We start from the raw sequence: 19809 nt of genomic DNA on the forward strand, positions 1-19809 counted from the left end.
AACCTAGAAAATCCCATGGACAGGGGAGCATGGTGGGCTCCAGTCCATGGGGGCACAGTCGGACATGACTGAAGTGTCTTAGCACCAGTAATATTCAAAGAAGTTGCAAACTTGAGGTCTCAAGGTCTCCTTAGATCAGTTGTCAACACAGAGAAGTTTTTACAGGGAGTTATCTTATGGACACAACACCCTGAGTCTAACAGGCTCTGGACCCGAAACTACTTACAGTCCTGTCAGACTCCCCTCAGCCAGAACACTCATGTGAGCCTCTTTCTGAACCCAACCTTCTGAAGACAACCTCAAGATAAGTAATAGCTTCCCAACTAAAATGCGATTGATTCTTCTTATGGTCCTCCTCAGCATCACTCTCGGGAAAATTCATTTATTTTTAAAAGTAACATTCAAACATCCAAAAGGGCTGGAATTTTACTGATTGTTGGATCTGTCACCATCAGCCTCAGTTGGGGAATAAATATTGCTCACCAGACTTTCAGGGAACTTTAGCTGACAATATCACCAAACTACGGTTTAATTCCGCCATGCCCAGGTTTCTGCCCAGGGACATCAAGGTTGCCCCCACTGCCACCACACCCCTTCAAAGACATATGTGTTAGTCAAATCCCTGTTTTCTGGGGGTCCAACCAACCATTTACTATGAGCCCTCCACCTACAGGCATGGCCGACTCTAGATAATTACCATGCTTAAGGGCTCTGGGGACAGGATCATACCAAACGTGGAGGGGCCTGGCCATGCGCAAGTACCCTGGATGGAAGGGCACCACCATGAGCCTAAACAAGACTCAATAAAATTCAAAGACCGTGTGTGTGCCCCTGAGGGATGTTTGTTCCTTGAGGACCTTGTAGCAAGGGCCACCCATGTTGGGCCATCAACCATCTCCAAGAAAACTACCAGGGGACACTGGGCTATATGTGGTTCACACCCAGATCAAGGTTACATTCAGATTTTAATTACACTTGCACAACCTGTGAATCAAAGGGGGCCATTCATCTAGTCAGGAGGGGTGCTGGACTGGTAATAGCAGTTGTCACTCTTGTAGGATCCCTGGTGAGCCTAGCATGAGAAAGAATTTATAATACCCTAAGTATAAAAAAAAGAAATTAAAAAAGTCAGAGACTGGCCTAGGTAAGTAGAGAACCCAGTTCTAACCTTAGAATGACAAAATCTTCACTAGAGCCTCTGGCCCACATGACACTTGATCACTGCAAAGCTCTTGACTACCTGCTGGCTGATCAAGGGGGAGTTTGTGCCCCAACCGTTTCCTGCTGTTTTTATGTTAACACTTGTGGTTAGATAGAAAAGAGCACATCCCAATTGCCAGAGAAAACTGCTTGCAGACAAAGACAAATATCATACGGTATCACTTATACACGGAATCTTAAAAAGCAGTATAAATGAACTTATCTACCAAAGAGAAACAGAGTTACAGATGTAGAAAATGAACTTATGGTTACCAGCGAGGGAGGGAGGAAGGGACAAATTGAGAGACTCGGATTGACATACATAAACTACTATATACATATCCAACTCTTTGCAACCCCATGAACTGCAGCCCGCCAGGCTTCTCTGCCCATGGGAATTCTCCAGGCAAGAATACCTGAGTGGGTTGCCATGCTCTCCTCACTGGATCTTCCCAACCCAGGGATCTAAGCCTGGTCTCCTGCACTGCAGGCGGATTCTTTACAGTCTGAGTCACCAGGGAACTATATATAAAAGACATAACTGATAAGAACCTACTGTGTAGCAGAGGGAACTCTACTTAATACTCTGTAATAGCTTTTATCTTTTTTTAAAGAAAAGAACCTTTTAAAAATAGTGGATATATGTCTATTGATTTACTTTGCTGTACTCCTAAAACTAACACAACACTGTAAATCTATACTCCAATAAAAATTCTTCTTTAATAGAGAGAAGGTCACTTGGCCAAATACTCAAAACAGAAAGGGCCTGGCTGAACAAATTTGTGACAGGAACAAAAGAAGGTTCCCCAGCTTCCCTGGGCTTCTAAGGCCATTCTTAGAACCCCTTACATTTATTCTCCTTTTCTGGCTCTTCGGCCCATGATTCTTCAATTGTCTCATTAGTTTTATCTCTTAGAGAACTGAGACAACCAAGTGGCAGATGGTCTTTACCCAAGGCTATGAGCAATTGGGACTCTAGCCTGGTGACAGTCAGATTCATTTTGGTGGAATCAGGAGAAATCCGCTCCTCTAACCCAAAGCAAAAACAACACCCAGTTGTGGATGTGACTGGTGATGAAAATAAAGTTCGATGCTGTAAGAACAATATTGCATAGGAACATGGAATGTTATGTCCGTGAATCAAGGTAAATTGGAAGTGGTCAAGCAGGCGATGCCAAGAGTCAACATTGATATTTTAGGAATCAGTGAACTAAAATGGGGTGAAATGGGTGAATTTAACTCAGATGACCATTATATCTACCACTGTGGGCAAGAATCCCTTAGAAGAAATGGAGTAGCCATCATAGTCAGCAAAAGAGTCCAAAATGCAGTACTTGGGTGCAATCTCAAAAATGACAAAATGCTCTCTGTTCGTTTCCAAGGCCAACTATTCAATATCATGGTAATCCAAGTCTATGCCCCAACCAGTAATGCCAAAGAAGCTCAAGTTCAATGGTTCTATGAAGACCTACAAGACCTTCTAGAACTAACACCCCAAAAAAGATATCCTTTTCATCATGGGGACTGAAATGCAAAAGTAGGAAGTCAAGAGATACCTGGAATAACAGGCAAATTTGACCTTGGAATACAAAATGAAGCAGGGCAAAGGCAAACAAATTTTTGCCAAGAGAATGTACTGGTCATAGCAAACACCCTCTTCCAACAAAACAAGAAAAGACTACACATGAACATCATCAGATAGTCAATACCAAAATCAGATTGATTATATTCTTTGCAGCTGAAGATGGAGACACTCTATACAGTCAGCAAAAACAAGACCAGGAGCTAACTGTTCAGATCATGAACTCCTTAGTGAAAAATTCAGTCTTAAATTGAAAAAAGTAAGGAAAGCCACTAGACCATTCAGATATGACCTAAATCAAATACCTTATGATTATAGAGTGGAAGTGACAATAGATTCAAGGGATTATATCTGATAGCAGAGTGCCTGAAGGTCTATGGACAGAGATAAGTGACATTGTACAGGAGGCAGTGATCAAGACCATCCCCAAGAAAAAGAAATGCAAAAAGGCAAAATGGTTGTCTGAGGAGGCCTTACAAATAGCTGAGAAAAGAAGATAAGAGAAAGGCAAAGGAGAAAAGCAAAGATATACCCATCTGAATGCAGACTTGCAAAGAATAGCAAGGAGAGATACGAAAGCCTTCCTAGTGATCAAGGCAAAGAAATGAGGAAAATACTAGAATGGGAAAGACTAGAGATCTCTTCAAGAAAATTAGTGAAACCAAGGGAAAATTTCATGCAAAGATGGACACAATAAAGGACAGAAATGTTATGAATGTAACAGAAGCAGAAGATACTAAGAAGAGGTGGCAAGAATACACAGAAGAACTATACAAAAAAGGTCTTCATGACACAGATAACAATGGTGGCATAATCACTGGACAACAGCCAGACATCCTGGAACATGAAGGCAAGTAAGCCCTTGGGAAGCATCACTACGAACAAAGGTAGTGGAGTTGATGGAATTCTAGCTGAGGTATTTCAAATCCTAAAAGGTGATGCTTTTAAATTGCTACATTCAATATACCAGCAAATTTGGAAAACTGAGCAGTGGCCACAGGACTGGAAAAGTTCAGTTTTCATCAATCCCAAAGAGAGGCAATTCCAAAGAATGTTCAAAGTACCACACAATTGCATTCATCTCACACGCTAGCAAAGTAATACTCAAAATTATCTAATAGTACGTGAACCATGAACTTCCAGATGTTAAAGCTGGATTTAGAAAAGGCAGAGGAACCAGAATCAAATTACCAACATCTGTTGGATCACAGAAAAAGCCAGAGAATTACAAAAAACATCTACTTCTGATTTATTGACTATTGCTAAGTCTTTGACTGTGTGGATCACAACAAACTGTGGAAAATTCCTCAAGAGACAGGAATACCAGACAACTTGACCTGCCTCCTGAGAAATCTGTATGCAGGTCAGGAAGCAACAGTTAAAACTGGACACGGAAAAAGAGATTGGAGAGAGGAGTATGGCAAGTTTCTAGAATTCCAGAAAAAAACATCTATTTCTGCTTTATTGACTATGCCAAAGCCTTTGACTGTGTGAATCACAATAAATTGTGGAAAATTCTTCAAGAGATGGGACTACCAGATCACCTAACCTGCCTCTTGAGAAACCTGTATGCAGTTCAGGAAGCAACAGTTAGAACTGGACATGGAACAGACTGGTTCCAAATAGGAAAAGGAGTACGTCAAGGCTGTATGTTGTCATCCTGCTTATTTAACTTATATGCAAAGTACATCATTAGAAAGCCTGGGCTGGATGAAGCACAAACCAGAATCAAGATTGCCAGGAGAAATTTCAATAACCTCAGATATGCAGATGACACCACCCTTGTGGCAGAAGGTGAAGAAGAACTAAAAAGTGTCTTGATTAAAGTGAAAGAGGAGAGTGAAAGAGTTGGCTTAAAGCTCAACATTCAGAAAACGAAGATCATGGCATCTGGTCCCATCACTTCATGACAAATAGATGGGGAAACAGTGGAAACAGTGGCTGACTTTACTTTTTTTGGCTCCAAAATCACTTCAGATGGTAATTGCTGCCACAAAGTTATGACCAACCTAGACAGCATATTAAAAAGCAGAGACATTACTTTGTCAACAAAGGTTGATCTAGTCAAGGCTATGGTTTTTCCAGTAGTTATGTATGGATGTGGTAGTTGGACTATAAAGAAAGCTGAGTGCAGAAGAATTGGTGTTTTTGAACTGTGGTGTTGGAGAAGACTCTTGAGAGTCCCTTGGACTGTAAGAAGATCCAACAGGTCCATCCTAAAGGAAATCAGTCCTGGGTGTTCATTGGAAGGACTGATGTTGAAGCTGAAACTCCAATATTTTGGTCACCTGATACAAAGAGCTGACTTATCTGAAAAGACCCTGATGTTGGTAAAGATTAAAGGCAGGAGGAGAAGGGGATGACAGAGGATGAAATGGTTAGATGGCATTACCAACTCAATGGACATGAGTTTGGGATAAACTCCGGGAGTTGGTGATGGACAGGGCAGCCTGGTGTGCTGCAGTTCATGGTGTCGCAAAGAGTTGGACATGACTGAGCAACTGAACTGACTGACTGAACTGATGGCAGAAAGAAAAGAAGAGCTAAAGAGCCTCTCAATGATGGTGAAAGAGGAGAGTGAAAAAAGCTGGCATAAAACTTAACATTCAAAAGATGAAGATCACGCATCTGGTCCCAACAGTTCAGTTCAGTTCAGTTCAGTTGCTCAGTCATGTTCGACTCTTTGCGACCCCATGAATCACAGCACGCCAGGCCTCCCTGTCCATCACCAACTCCCGGAGTTCACTCAGACTCACGTCCATCGAGTCAGTGATGCCATCCAGCCATCTCATCCTCTGTCGTCCCCTTCTCCTCCTGCCCCCAATCCCTCCCAGCATCAGAGTATTTTCCAATGAGTCAACTCTTCACATGAAGTGGCCCAAGTACTGGAGTTTCAGCTTTAGCATCATTCCTTCCAAAGAAATCCCAGGGCTGATCTCCTTCAGAATGGACTGGTTGGATCTCCTTACAGGCCGAGGAACTCTCAAGAGTCTTCTCCAACACCACAGTTTAAACACATCAGTTCTTCAGTGCTCAGCCTTCTTCACAGTCCAACTCTCACATCCATACATGACCACAGGAAAAACTATGCATAGCCTTGACTAGACGGACCTTTGTTGGCAAAGTGATGTCTCTGCTTTTGAATATGCTATCTAGGTTGGACATAACTTTCCTTCCAAGGAGTAAGCGTCTTTTAATTTCATGGTTGCAGTCACCATCTGCAGTGATTTTGGAGCCCAAAAAAATAAAGTCTGACACTCTTTGCACTGTTTCCCCATCTATTTCCCATGAAGTGATGGGACTGGATGCCATCATCTTCGTTTTCTGAATGTTGAGCTTTAAGCCAACTTTTTCACTCTCCACTTTCACTTTCATCAAGAAGCTTTTTAGTTCCTCTTCACTTTCTGCTATAAGGGTGGTGTCATCTGCATATCTGAGGTTATTGAAATTTCTCCTGGCAATCTTGATTCCAGCTTGTGTTTCTTCCAGTCCAGCGTTTCTCATGATGTACTCTGCATATAAGTTAAATAAGCAGGGTGACAATATACAGCCTTGACATACTCCTTTTCATGGCAAATAGATGGGGAAACATGGAAACAGTGACAGACTTTATTTTGGAGGCTCCAAAATGACTGCAGATGGTGACTGCAGCCATGAATTAAAAGACGCTTGATCCTTGGAAGAAAAGTTATGGCCATCCTAGACAGCATATTAAAAAGCAGAGACATTACTCTGCTGACAAACATCTGTATAGTCAAAGCTGTGGCTTTTCCAGTAGTCATGAATGGATGTGAGGTTTGGACTATAAAGAAAACTGAGCACCGAAGAATTGATGCTTTTGAACTGTATTTTGGAGAAGACTCGTGGAGTGCAAGGAGATCCATCCAGTCAATCCTAAACAAAATCTTTCCTGAATTTTCATTGGAAGGACAAATTCTTTGGCCACCTGATGCAAAGAACTGAGTCATTGGATAAGACCCTGATGCTGGGAAAGATTTAAGGCGGGAGGAGAAGGGGACGACAGAGGATGAGATATTTGAACGGCATCACCATCTCAATGGACATGAGTTTGAGCAAGCTCCAGGAGTTCACAATGGACAAGGAAACCTGGTGTGCTGCAGTACATGGGATCGCAAAGAGTCAGACACGTTGAACAACTGAACTGAACTCAGTATGTGACAATGCCTATGCTTAGCAGGTAGCAAGATCAGAAGATGAACCTTTGCCCCTTCAGAGTCCTTCAGTAATAAGGAGCAGTAAAAAGGAAAGGCTGATAACCCAGAAATATATCCCTGTCCCTCCCTCGAATGGAAACCAACTGCTCTTATCTGAGTTTCAGGCTCAATCACAAAAGGAAAGAAAAAAATAAGAACTGATTAGAACTAGGTAGGACCCAAATGGCAGAAGCTCGAACATCTAGTAGACACAGAGCCTCATTATGCATCCAGTATAATATATAAGCATGATAAATTACACACCAACCAGGACCACTAAAGTTGACAATGGCTATGACAACAAAGCAAAGAGCTCATACAAGGACTAAAAAGGAGTGCTACCTTAATTTCAGGTCCAAATCACACTGCATTTTTGGGTAAGCCATGAATATTCCTCCCTCTCTTAACCTGATTCCCTTCTTTTTACTTCAACCCTCCTATATACCTAGTTGGACTGAGAGGTTGACTTGCAAACTAAGTCTCCGCTTTTCCATTCTTTGGTCACTGAGCAAAGCTTGTGCTCTACCAGTCACACCATCAGTTTACTTATTGGTTGTGGGAATCTGAGGGAGAAAGAACCTCCCCATCATGATAAGGGGTCTCATCCTGGGCTAGGCCCCTGGCACAATTCCAGGCAACCAATTCCATGACAAGCACAACAGTTACATACACAAGAAACACAGACCCCAGAACCAGACTTCCTGGTTTGAGATCCCACTCCACCACTTACAAGCTGTGTGATGGTAAGCAACTTACTCAACCTCTATGCTTCAGAGTCTTCAAGCATGAAATAAGAGGTAATAGCTCCTTCCTCCCCAGCAGGAAAACTGGAAATGGGTGCCAATGAAACTGGAAGTCTTCACCTTCCATTTCTATGCACATACATTTTCAAAGTCAACAAACAGAATGTGCTTTGAGAGTTTCTTGCCTTACTTGACGTTAAAGAGACATTTGTCTACTTTGCTATTATTTATGGTAACCACACACATATTCCTTCTTCTAGGTCCTTCTTTCCTAAAGGGTGATCAAATAGCCAAGGGATGTAGCTACATGCAATGAATACACCACCATCAAAACAAGCATAGGAGCTGCCATCCCCCTGGGGATCCCCTAGGCTGTCCAATAAAAGAAGTATCAGAATTTGTGGAAAAGATAAATGGGTTATCTTTAAGACCTAATAATCACCCAAGTGGGATTAAAATCCAAAGGTTCAGGCCTGCATATCTGTAGTCCCAGCTGTTAGATGAAGACTTCAATTAAGAGCTTTAACTCTCTGCAGTGCTTTTCATCTCTGTGTTTCCTCCCAGCTCATGGACCTGTCAGTGGTTTCAGGACCAAAGGACTCCTGGGCAGGACCACCTGCATCAAGACTGTGCACTGCTTCTCTGAAGGACAGAGATCTGGATAAGATGCCACAGGTTTCAGGGACCCCATCCCCAGGGTTTGGTTCTCAAAGGTAGAAGTGGAGATATTCACAATAGGGCCAGGGGCTGTGGTCAAATACATACTCTACTCCTGGCCGTGTGCCCCAGGCAAAAGCAACACATGTTCCAGAATAACGTCCCCATTCATTTCATACAAAACAATAGTGTTTTGTACACGCATGAAATTGGCCAAAACTAGGTACCAGGACATACAGGACCACACAGGAAGTGAAGGAGGGACAGAAAGAAATACATGGTCATAGACAGGGGGAAAGAGGGAGCCCCAGGGCAGTTGGAACTCAGATGCTCACCTAAGGAACTTGGGAAAAGGTGGGGACATTATTGGAAGATGGCAAAGATGCAGGGCACTAAATAGATAAAGAAAATTGTTCACAAGCTGCTTTCTTGGGGGGGAGGGCGGGGGGAGTTGCAGCTTATTTCAGAACTGACAGCGAATTCCTGAATGGTTCTGAGGCCACTGGATAAGGTGGAGGTAGGGAGCCCAGTCCCTTCTCCTGCTGGGCAGTGACTCCCCCTGAGCAACCTCCTTGCCTTCTGCTCCTGCTGCATCAGCTCTCAGGCTCCAGGGCTGGCTGGGTGGAGAGCAGCAAGGCAGGGAGACTCAGTTCCCCTGACACCAGGTTCCTTGGTACCCCTCCCAACCCTACCCCTCCCAACGTTCCAACCCCACCGGCCCCAGGCACCCAGGCATGCTCCCTCGCCTTGTCCCTTGGTCCCCAACAGAAGCCGACAGTGTCAGGCTTGCCCCGCAGTGGAATGTCACAGCTCAGACAGGGCACTCACCAGACAAACAGGCGCGAGCAGAAGTTCGCCTTCTGCACCGGGCTGGTCTTCACCTCCGCGGACACAGGCAGCATCTTGCCGGCCAAGGTGGACACAGACCAGGGTCTCCCTGCTCAGGCGGCGGTGGGGCTCCTGCTGCTCCTGGAGGCGCCGGCGGGGATGCTGGAGACTGGCCGCCTCACAGGTCCACTGGGCCGGAGCCTGAGAACACCTGCTTCTGAGAATGGAGCGCCCTTTGTGCACCAGGTCCGCCTCCCAAGACTGAGCAGCCTCCAGGCTCCACCTCTGAGGAACCCTTTCTGTGCAGGTGTTGCCACAGGCATAGGATAGAGACAGTGTGCCACGTGTGGGACTGCAGGACCAAGAGACAGCCAGGTAGATGCTTCCAGAAGCCTCACGCAGGTAGGAGGCAAAGTTATCAGCTCTTTGATAAAGGCAGCAGGCTGACTGCGGGGCACAACCAGCCCAGCTCCCAGGAACGCACCTGGCTGCAAACTCTGCGGAAGTTCCTGCTCTGAGCCCAGGCACTCACCCAGAAGGTGGAGATGAGAGGCTCAGGCCCTGCCCATCTCTGCTGCTCAGAGGCTCCCCATGGGCTGCAGAGGAAACCTGGAGAAAGCTAGCAGAAGGAGATAGAAGCCTCCTCTCTGGGCCCTCTGCCCTCATCAAAACCAAACAAGGGCCCTGTGGGAAGTTCTCCAACTGTAATGAAGCAGAACCTAGTGGGGCCTTCCTGGGATAGATCCTACCCCAACCCCATGCCCTCTGCCTGTCTCTTGTTTGTAGAAAATCTTCAGTCTCCCAGGCCTCATCTGAATCACAAAAGGCTGGCTCAAGAATTAATGACTGGAAAAATGTGAACAAGTAATAAAAAAAAATAAAATAAAAAAAAAAACTTTATCAATAGATTAGCCATACTGCACAGAATCTTTAGTTCCTCCCAGAAGGCTACAGATGATATGTTTGGTGCACATTCCCGAGTTGTTTTGCAGATGCTAAAAAGTCCACCAGGTGGAAGAAGTTAACTGCATGATGACCATGATAAACTTGAACCTAAGGATTTATGATGATAACCCCTGTTGCATTACCGTGCTCCTCAACGTCAAGCAAAGAATAGTGCATGAGCTAAATCAAGTACTCTCCACTCTCTCCCCTAGACTGCCTTTAAAAAACCTCCCCTGAAATCCACTGGGGAGTTCCAGCCTTCTGAGCATGAGCATCCTTACTCCTTGCTTGGCCCTTGCAATAAACCTTTCTCTGCTCAGAACACCAACATTTCAGTTCATATCACCTCAGTGTACATTGGGCACAAGGGCTTGGTTTGGCCAATACAAACCAGGCACCAAACATTTGACGATGGCCAACAACAGGGTTTAGCACAGATTATGTTTGTAGAGCTATAAGACTTACACAAATGTAACAAAAGATTAGAAGACTTCAAATGATTTTGAAACATGAATTCATTGGAGATTGCCACAATATGTGAGGTGTCTTGCATTTCACAGGTTACATTGTGGGGGGACCTCTGTGAGCTTTTTGCTGCCCTCTTTGAAGAGAAATTTGGGACAGAGAGATTGCCTTATGATTTCTTTCATCATGAGCTCAGGGCCTGCCTAGTGGAGTAATAGTGGCAATATGTTACAGAATACAGGTTATGTGCATTTGTGGGAAACTTAATTCACTTTTACCTCCCACAATGCCCTATTCAAGAAGGTATTATCTCTATTTTACAGATGAGAAAGATGAGGCTCAAGGACAGCATTCTCCAAGATCTTTGAATCAGTAAATGATGAATTTTGATTTGGATTCAAGTCCAAGTCCAGCATGACTGTCTCACTGTTGGATGGTCAGTGTGTGAAAAGTGTCTGGAATATGCTATCTGAATGAATCAATGCTGTAGGGCTGAGAATAAAATCTTGGGCTCCCACTCATAAGTGATAAGTTATTTGTGTGGTCATCTTACCAGCTCAGCAGCTTCTCTTCCCTTTTATTCTAAATGAAGGAAGATCAAAGTTTGTGGTGCTTATAATAAGATCACCTCAATATTCTTTGATAATTTCCCATGTACCTTGGTTAAAATGGTGTTATTAATGACTTTTAGCTTCAGTTATGCAAGATGAATATGTCCTGCAGAACTAGTGTGCAGCAATTTGGTTACAGTTGACAGTACAGTACTGTGTCCTTTTCATTTGCTGAGAGAGTAGAGTTTGGGAGTTCTCAACATACAAGAGAGAAAAAATTAAATGATTAAAATGTGAAGTGATAGATATATTGATTGGCTTGGTATGATGAGCATTTCACAATGTATATGTATGTCAAGTCATCAAGTTGTACATCTAAATAAATACAATTTTTGATCATCAATTAGACCTCAATAAAGCTGAAGGGGAAATTAATTTTAAAGAAACTCTTAATGTATTCAAATGTTTTTTATAACTCAAACATATAAGAATGGCAAACTGTTGATAATTTTGTATTGATGGGCATGCTGTTGGTTTATTATACTATTTTTTTTTGATATCTCATGCATATTTGAAGTTTTCTATTGAAAAAAGGAAGACAAAGCTGAAAATTGTCAACTTCCAATTACCCATCTTTCTGGTGTTAACTCTTTCTCAGATAATGCAATCAAACAACCTAAATAATCACTCCTCACTTGATTTCCAGTTCTCTTGGAAATTCTCTACATTTCTCCATCCCTATAAATGTTCAGCTACTACCTCTACTTCAAAGAAGAATAAATTGCTTGCTGAAGTTGGAAGTCTACTGACTTCTCTTGTCACACTTCCCCAGACTGTTCTCTTTGGTCCCCACAACTGTCTCAAGACCATAATTAGTGTCTCCAAACTGTCAAATACACTCAGTCCCTACAGCTTCTTTTGTATTTTTTTTTTAATTAAGATTTTTTGAAACTTCTTAGCATTATTTTCTGAACATACACCACTATGATATTTAGAAGAAATGTTCAAATCCAATGTTACACTGTTCAGAGGACTGGCTCTGGAGCCAAGGGACCAGAGCTCTAGATGCTTCACTCATCCTGCTTCCAACAGGGTTACTGTCAGCCTCAGAATTTGTGAAAGTATTTTGTAAAAGCTAAAACAAATACAAATAAAACTCTGTTTGTTTTGAAATGACTATACTACTAAGTACAATCAACAGATTCAATGCAATCCCGATCAAATTACCAATGGCACTTTTCACAGAACTAGAACAAAAAAATTTGCAATTCATATGGAGACATAAGAGACCCTGAATATCCAAAAAAGAAGAATAGAGCTGGAGGAATCAACCTTCCTGACTTCAGACTAAACTGCAAAGCTACAGTAATCAAGACAGTATGGTACTGGCACAAAAACAGAAATATAGAACAATGGAACAAGATAGAGAACCCAGAGATGAACCCACCCACCTATGGGTACCTAATTTTTGACAAAGGGAGCAAGAATATACAATGGGGCAAAGACAGCCACTTCAGTAAGTGGTGCTGGAAAAATGGACAGCTACATGCAAAAGAATGAAATTAGAACACTACCTCAAACCATACACAAAGATAAACTCAAAGTGGATTAAAGACCTAATTGTAAGACCAGAAACTATTAAATTCTTAGAGGAGAACATAGGCAGAGCACTCGATGACATAAATCAAAGCAAGATCTCCTACCCACCTCCTAGAATAATGGAAATAAAAACAAAAGTAAACAAGCACTGCCTAATTAAACTTAAAAGCTTTTGCACATCAAAGGAAACTACAAACAAAGTGAAAAGACAACCCTCAGAATGGGAGAAAATAATAGCAAAGGAAACAACTGATAAAGAATTCATTTCTAAAATATACAAGCAGCTCATACAACTCAATACCAGAAAAGCAAACAACCTAATCAAAAAGTGGGAAAGGGACCTGAAGAGACATTTCTCCAAAGAAGGCATACAGATGGGTAACAGGCACACGAAAAGATGCTCAACATCACTCGTTATTGGACAAATGCAAATCAAAACTACAAGAAGTTACCACCTCACACCAGAGTGCCCATCATCACAAAGCCTAAAAACAATGGATGCTGGAGAGGGTATGGAGAGAGGGGAACATTCTTGTAATGTAAACTGATACAGTCACTATGGGAGACAGTATGGAGACTCCTTAAAAAGCTAGGCATAAAACCACCATATGACGCAGCAATCCCACCCCTAGGCATATACCCGGAGGAAATAAAAACTGAAAAAGACACACGTACCAAATGTTCATTGCAGCACTGTTTACAATAGCGAGAACATGCAGGCAACCTGGATGTCCATCGACATATAAATGGATAGAGAAGCTGCGGCACATATATATACAATGGACTAGTACTGCTGCTGCTGCTGCTGCTGCTGCTAAGTTGCTTCAGTCGTGTCTGACTCTGTGTGACACCAGAGACGACAGCCCACCAGGCTCCCCCATCCTTGGGATTCTCCAGGCAAGAACACTGGAGTGGGTTGCCATTTCCTTCTCCAATACTCAGCCATGAAAAGGAACAGATTTGAATATGTTCTAATGAGGTGGATGAAACTAGAGCCTATTATGCAGAGTGAAGTAAGTCAGAAAGAGGAATATAAATATTGTATACTGACACATATATATGGAATCTGAAGAGATGGCACTGATGAATTTATTTTCAGTGCAGCAATGGAGAAACACACATAAAGAACAGACCTATGGATAGAATGGGAGGAGAGGAGGGAGAAGGGGAGATGTATGGAGAAAGTAACATAGAAATTCACAATACCATATGTAAAATAGATAGCCAATGAGAATTTGCTGTATGACTCAGGGACCTCAAACACGGACTCTGCGAAAGGCTGAAGGGTGAGGTGGGGAGGAAGATGGGAGGGAGATCCGGGAGGGAGGGGACACGGGTATACCTATGGCTGATTCTTGTTGATGCATGACAGAAAACTAAAAAATTCTATAAAGCAATTACCTTTCAATTAAAAAACAACAATAAAAACTTTTTGTTTTGAACAGGTGTTCAGTGAATGCCTTTCAGGTGCAGGACCACTAGGCCAGACACAGAGCTTACAAACATGGGGGAGATGTCATAAGACCTCTATCTGCACTTGTTTACTGATCTGAAATTGTTCAATACTACAACTAAAAGAACAATAACAAGTGATGGAAAGGATGTACAGAAACTGGAATTCTCATATATTGCTGGTGGGAATGTAAAATGGTACAACCACAAAGTTACCACATAACCCAGAAATTCTGCTCATAGTTATCTATCCAGGATAAATGAAAACATATGCCCACATGAAAACTTAGTTACTAATGGTATAACACCATTATTCATGAAAAGGTAATAATTAGGGGTGTTAGGGGTGGGAGGAAGCAAGTGTACACCACCTAATGAATGGATAAATAAAATCTTGTACATGCAATAGGATATTATTTGTAAAGATAGATACATGTATGTATGCCACAACATGGATGAACATTGAATATATTATGCTGAGTTAATGAAGCCAGCCATTGACAAAACAACATCTAAGGAGAAATTAAATCTTGTTGGACTTGATGATTCATTTCCAAATAAATCTAAGGGATCATAGGGGAAATCTGTATCTGTGCAAACTATAAATTATTATATGGTCTACAGCAGGAGTTCCCAACCCCTGACCACAGAGCAAGAGGTGAGCAATGGGCAAGGAAGAGAAGCTTGATGGGTATTTAGAGCCACTTCTCATCACTCACATTGCCATCTGATCTCCACCTCCTGTCAGATTAGCAGCAGCATTAGATTCTCATAGAAGCATGAACCCTACTGTGAACTGCTCACGTGAGGGATCTAGGTTGAGCACTCCTTGTGAGAATCTAATACATTATGATCTGAGGTGGAGCTGAAGTGATGACGCTAGCACTGGGGAGCATCTGCAAGTACGATTATCATTAGCAGAGAGGTTGACAGCAGAGGGTCTGTAATAAGCCAATTGCTTGCAGACTCATATCAAGACCCTTTCAATGAGTGGCAAGTGACAAGCTGCATCTGTTGGCCGGCCGTACAGTAGCACATGGGTTGGTACTTCAATTGCACAGCTGCATCTCATGATAGGCTTTAAGGCAGAATCTGACACTAATTTTACTGTGCACAAGACCTGCCCATTACTTCCATCAGTGCCTCTTTCCTGTACTGCATACTTGTCTCTGTCACAGTTTAGGTAAGCCCACAAGCTAACTTTAGCCAAAATGAGTAAAAAACAGAGTCAGAGCTTCTTTGATAAGGGGGAGAGACCCAATGATGAGACAGCAGAAGAGTCTAAGACTGCCAACAAAAGAAAACTTCAATTAAGATAAAATATCAAGAGTTCTACTTCAATTACAGGTTAAGTGCAACACATATATTTGCAACCAGTTATGCAATGAAGCCACAAAACCATCACAACTGTTTTCACATGGAAAACATCACCCTGCATTGAAAGACAAGCCTTTGGAGTTTTTCATAAGGAAATATGTGAACACGAAGAACAGAAGCAATTAGTGATGGTCACAACTTCATCACATGTGTCTGCACTGAGAGCATCATTCTTAGTGGTGAACATCATTGCTAAAGTTAAAAAGCCCTTCACTCCTACTGAAGAGTCAATCCTGCCTGTTGCTAAGGACAGCTTTCATGAACTTTCGGAGAGGCTGCAGTTCAAAAGGTGGCACCGTTCCCTCTTTTGGCTAGTACCATAGCTAGATGACGGAGAAGGCAATGGCACCCCACTCCAGTACTCTTGCCTGGAAAATCCCATGGACGGAGGAGCCTGGTGGGCTGCAGTCCATGGGGTCGCTAAGAGTCGGTCATGACTGAGTGACTTCACTTTCACTTTTCACTTTCATGCATTGGAGGAGGAAATGGCAACCCACTCCAGTGTTCTTGCCTGGAGAATCCCAGGGACGGGGGAGCCTGGTGGGCTGCCATCTACAGGGTCGCACAGTCAGACACGACTGAAGTGACTTAACAGTAGCAGCATAGCTAGATGAATTGGTGAAACAGCAGAGGATATTGAGACACAATTGTAGGAAAGATTAATGAGTCACCATGGTATGCAATCCAACTGAATAAGTCTACTGATGTTGACAAAAAGACAACAATGCTTGCTTCTATGAGCTATATTTTCAGGAGGATGTGCATGAGGATATGTTGTGGGCACTTTTGTTGCCAACCAATGCCACAACTACAGAACTATTTAAGTCTTTGAAATTACATATCAGGAAAACTGAATTGGTCATTTTGTGTTGGTCTGTGCACACAGTGGTTGCCATGACTGGATGGCTTTCTTGTTTCACTAGTTGACTCAAAGAGATGGCTTTTAAATGTGAGTCAATATACACTGTTATCCATAGAGAAATGCTGGCTAGCTGAAAAGTGTCACCTGAACTTAACAATGTTTGCAGGGTGTGACTAAATGACCAACTACATCACAGTGCATGCCCTTAGCTCCCATCTGTTCATACAGTTCTGTGAGGAGATGGATGCAAAGCACACACATTTCTTATGCACAAAAAAGTGAGAAGACTTTCAAAGGTAGATCACTGGCCAGAGTTTTTGACGTACAAGAGATGCTCCAGATATTTCTGGCAGCACCTTTCAGTGACACAGAAGGGATTGCAAACCTTGCTTACCTGTGTGACATACTCAACCTGCTGAATGAACTCAATCTATCTATCACTTTGAGGGAGAAGGACAACTGTGTTTAAGTCAGCAGATAAAGTGGCTGCATTGAATGCCAAACTGGAATTATGGAGGTAACAAGTGAACACTGGGGTTTTGACATGTTTCAAATATTAACAGAGATTTTGAAAGAGACTGAGCCAGGGCCTTCTTCATCCTGGCTGGTGTGTGATCACCTATTTCAGCTTTTGAAAGAGTTTCAGCATTACTTCCCAACCACGAAACAGTCTTGAACTGGAAAGGAATGGATCTGTGATCCATTTGCAAATAAGCCAGGTGAATCAACTTTATCTGTTGTAAGAGAGGATCACCTTCTTGAGATTGTAAATGATGATGATCTAAAAAGTATATTTGAGACAATTTCAAATCTCTATATGTTCTAGATTAAAGACAGAATATCCTGAGATTGCCACAAAGCACTGAAAAGTCTGCTTCCATATTCTTTGGGAAGCAGGGTTTTCTGCAGTGACAGCAACCAAAATGTGATTGCAGAGTAGATTGGACATAAACAGCACACTTCAGGTGTCAGTCTCTCCTATCACCCCAAAATGAGACTATCTAGTTGCAGAAAAACAAGCTCAGGGCTCCCACTGATTCTGCAGTATGATGAGTTGTATAATTATTTCATTATATAGTCACAACATAATAATAAAAGAAGTAAGTACACAGTAAATGTAATGAGCTTGAATCATCTCAAAACCATCCCACCCTCCCTGGTCCATGGAAAAACTGTCTTTCATGAAACTGGTCCCTAGTGCCAAAAAGGTTGGAGACCACTGGTCTATAGGATGCCGGGAGCCGGCATATTGCATATTGAGTGCATATTGCATATTGAGTGCAGCACTTTCCACAGCATCATCTTTCAGGATCTGGAATAGCTCAACTGGAATTCTATCACTGCCGGGAGCCAGTGTGAGGAGCTCCACCCATGACAAAGGTCATGAGGAAGGAGGCTCGGCATACGCAAAGGTGGGATCGAGCCTCAGGAGTCCCCCTGGAAATTCTCGAGCATTTACACCCAAAACCAGAGTCTGCCTACTTTCTGCTTTGTGCCTTCACCTACACCTCTGACTTTACGGGGGGCTGTCCCCCACTACCTCTCTCTGAAAAAAGAGTTAGCTTACAGCTCCAGTTAATAATTCCTGGGTGTGACAGTGTTTAACCTACAAACTCCTTTGGAAATCCTCTAGCTTGCCTGAATAGGTTTTTCCGGCCACATGTGATTGTTCAGAGCCTCCCAACTGTGAGAGGCAGGAGATGTTCTAAACTGTCTAAATACAGATTCCTTTGAGCAGTTAAAAGATTGATTAGAAATTGTATTGGTGAAGGGATTTTCACTTGTTGGGCCAATGTTTGCTGCTAAGTCTCCATATCCCTTACCTGCTGTGTCCCTGGCAGTGTATTGATTAATATAATTGGTGTAAGTAGTAGCTTTAATGTTTGTAACCTAGGACCCTTGAGTTAATTCTTTTTCTTGTTATAGCCCACCACACCTTTGCTCTGTAGGAATGCAACTTTATCTAATGCTTTTGGAGGGTGGCGCTTGACTTATCACCTTTAGAGAAAAATAAGTTTTCTGAAGAAAGGGTCTTAAAATGTTAACAGGCCTCCGGGCCAGAAGATGATGCAAATCACCTAAGCTTTTGCATATGATAAGTTTGCAGGAAGAAAGCCTGGCTTGCTGCAGGACTCTACCCCTTTCCCCATTATCCTCTATGCATAACTTAAGGTATAAAAACTACTTTGGAAAAAAAAGTGCGGGCCTTGTTCACCGAAACTTGGTCTCCCCATGTCGTTCTTTCTCTTACCTTCTGGCTGAATTATTCAGCCTCTTTTCTCCACTGAATTTCCTCACTGAGCTATTCTTATTTCAGCCTCTTTTCTCCACTGAATTTTCCTACTGAGCTATCCTCATTCTATTACTCCTTATATCCTTAATTAACATTTAATTAAGTAATTGTTTCCTGATCTTCGCCTACGCCGTCTCTCCTTCGAATACCCTGGATCAGCCGGGGCTCGGCCCCGGCAATAGGATCTCTGACATATGGTCAAAGCTGTGTTAAATCTGCAGCAGGTTTAACAACAGAACTCAAATGGCTCGGGTGGGACAGGGCTGGTTGGTCCTCAAGCATTTTTCTATCAAGACATACAGGACAAATGGGATTCACAATTTAAACATAATCCTGTGGGTATCCATAGCTCTGAATATGGTGACAATCTCTCTATCACTCCTCCTTCTAGAAATATATCTACCTCTGTAAACTCAGGGCTGGGCACCCAACTGAAATCTAGCCAATCATAATATGCCATGTCAATATGCAAAGGCCTTGGCCCACAGATAACCTCATGGCTAACCAGACCAACTGGATTTCTTCCTTGAGAATGTTGAGCGGGGGTAATTTCTGTTTTCTTTTTTGCTGGAGCTAGAAAGAGAACACCTCTCTTTCCTTTCTGATGAGGGAGTTTTAAGGACATGACACATGATTGGTAACCATGTGCCCCATTTATTTACATGGAGAGCCTGAAAGAGTAGAGCAGGTACTCAGGGAAAGTCATACAGTCAACAACTATTTATTGAACATCTACTATTCCAGGAACTAGGGATACATAAGTGAACAGCACGATTGGTATAAAGCAGAATCTCAGTGACATCAAGTCCCTAGGGCTCTTGAGGCTAACAGGATCCCTCCTTGGATGGTGTGACCTGCTGGAGCAGAAGCTGTTACTTTCTAGCTTGTGTCCTCTGACTCTTCTCCAGGACCAAGGAGCTCACTGCTTATCTGCAATTCTCCACTTAGGGCCTCTTTCTAGCTATGGAACCACACTGGGGCCATATGCAAAGCAAGTAAAAAACCTTGGATTCAGCCCTTAACCAGTGATGGATGGGGAGT

General features: G+C 42.7%; 1 protein-coding gene across 1 annotated transcript in view; it reads right to left on the minus strand.

The window, feature by feature from the left end:
- LOC147361932 (ATP-binding cassette sub-family C member 4-like) overlaps positions 1-9725 on the minus strand; it is a 153504-nt gene extending 143779 nt beyond the window's left edge. Inside the window, exon 1 of the mRNA XM_086330249.1 lies at positions 9225-9725. Within this exon, the coding sequence (XP_086186375.1) occupies positions 9225-9298 (74 nt within the window). The 5' untranslated portion in view covers positions 9299-9725. The remainder of the gene's footprint in view (positions 1-9224) is intronic.
- Between the last annotated feature and the right edge of the window lie 10084 nt (positions 9726-19809).

Source organism: Bos grunniens, chromosome 12 (assembly GCF_055505025.1).
Source record: "Bos grunniens cultivar Pamir isolate PY7600 chromosome 12, Bosgru_T2T1.0, whole genome shotgun sequence".
NCBI classification, from domain to species: Eukaryota; Metazoa; Chordata; class Mammalia; order Artiodactyla; family Bovidae; genus Bos; species Bos grunniens.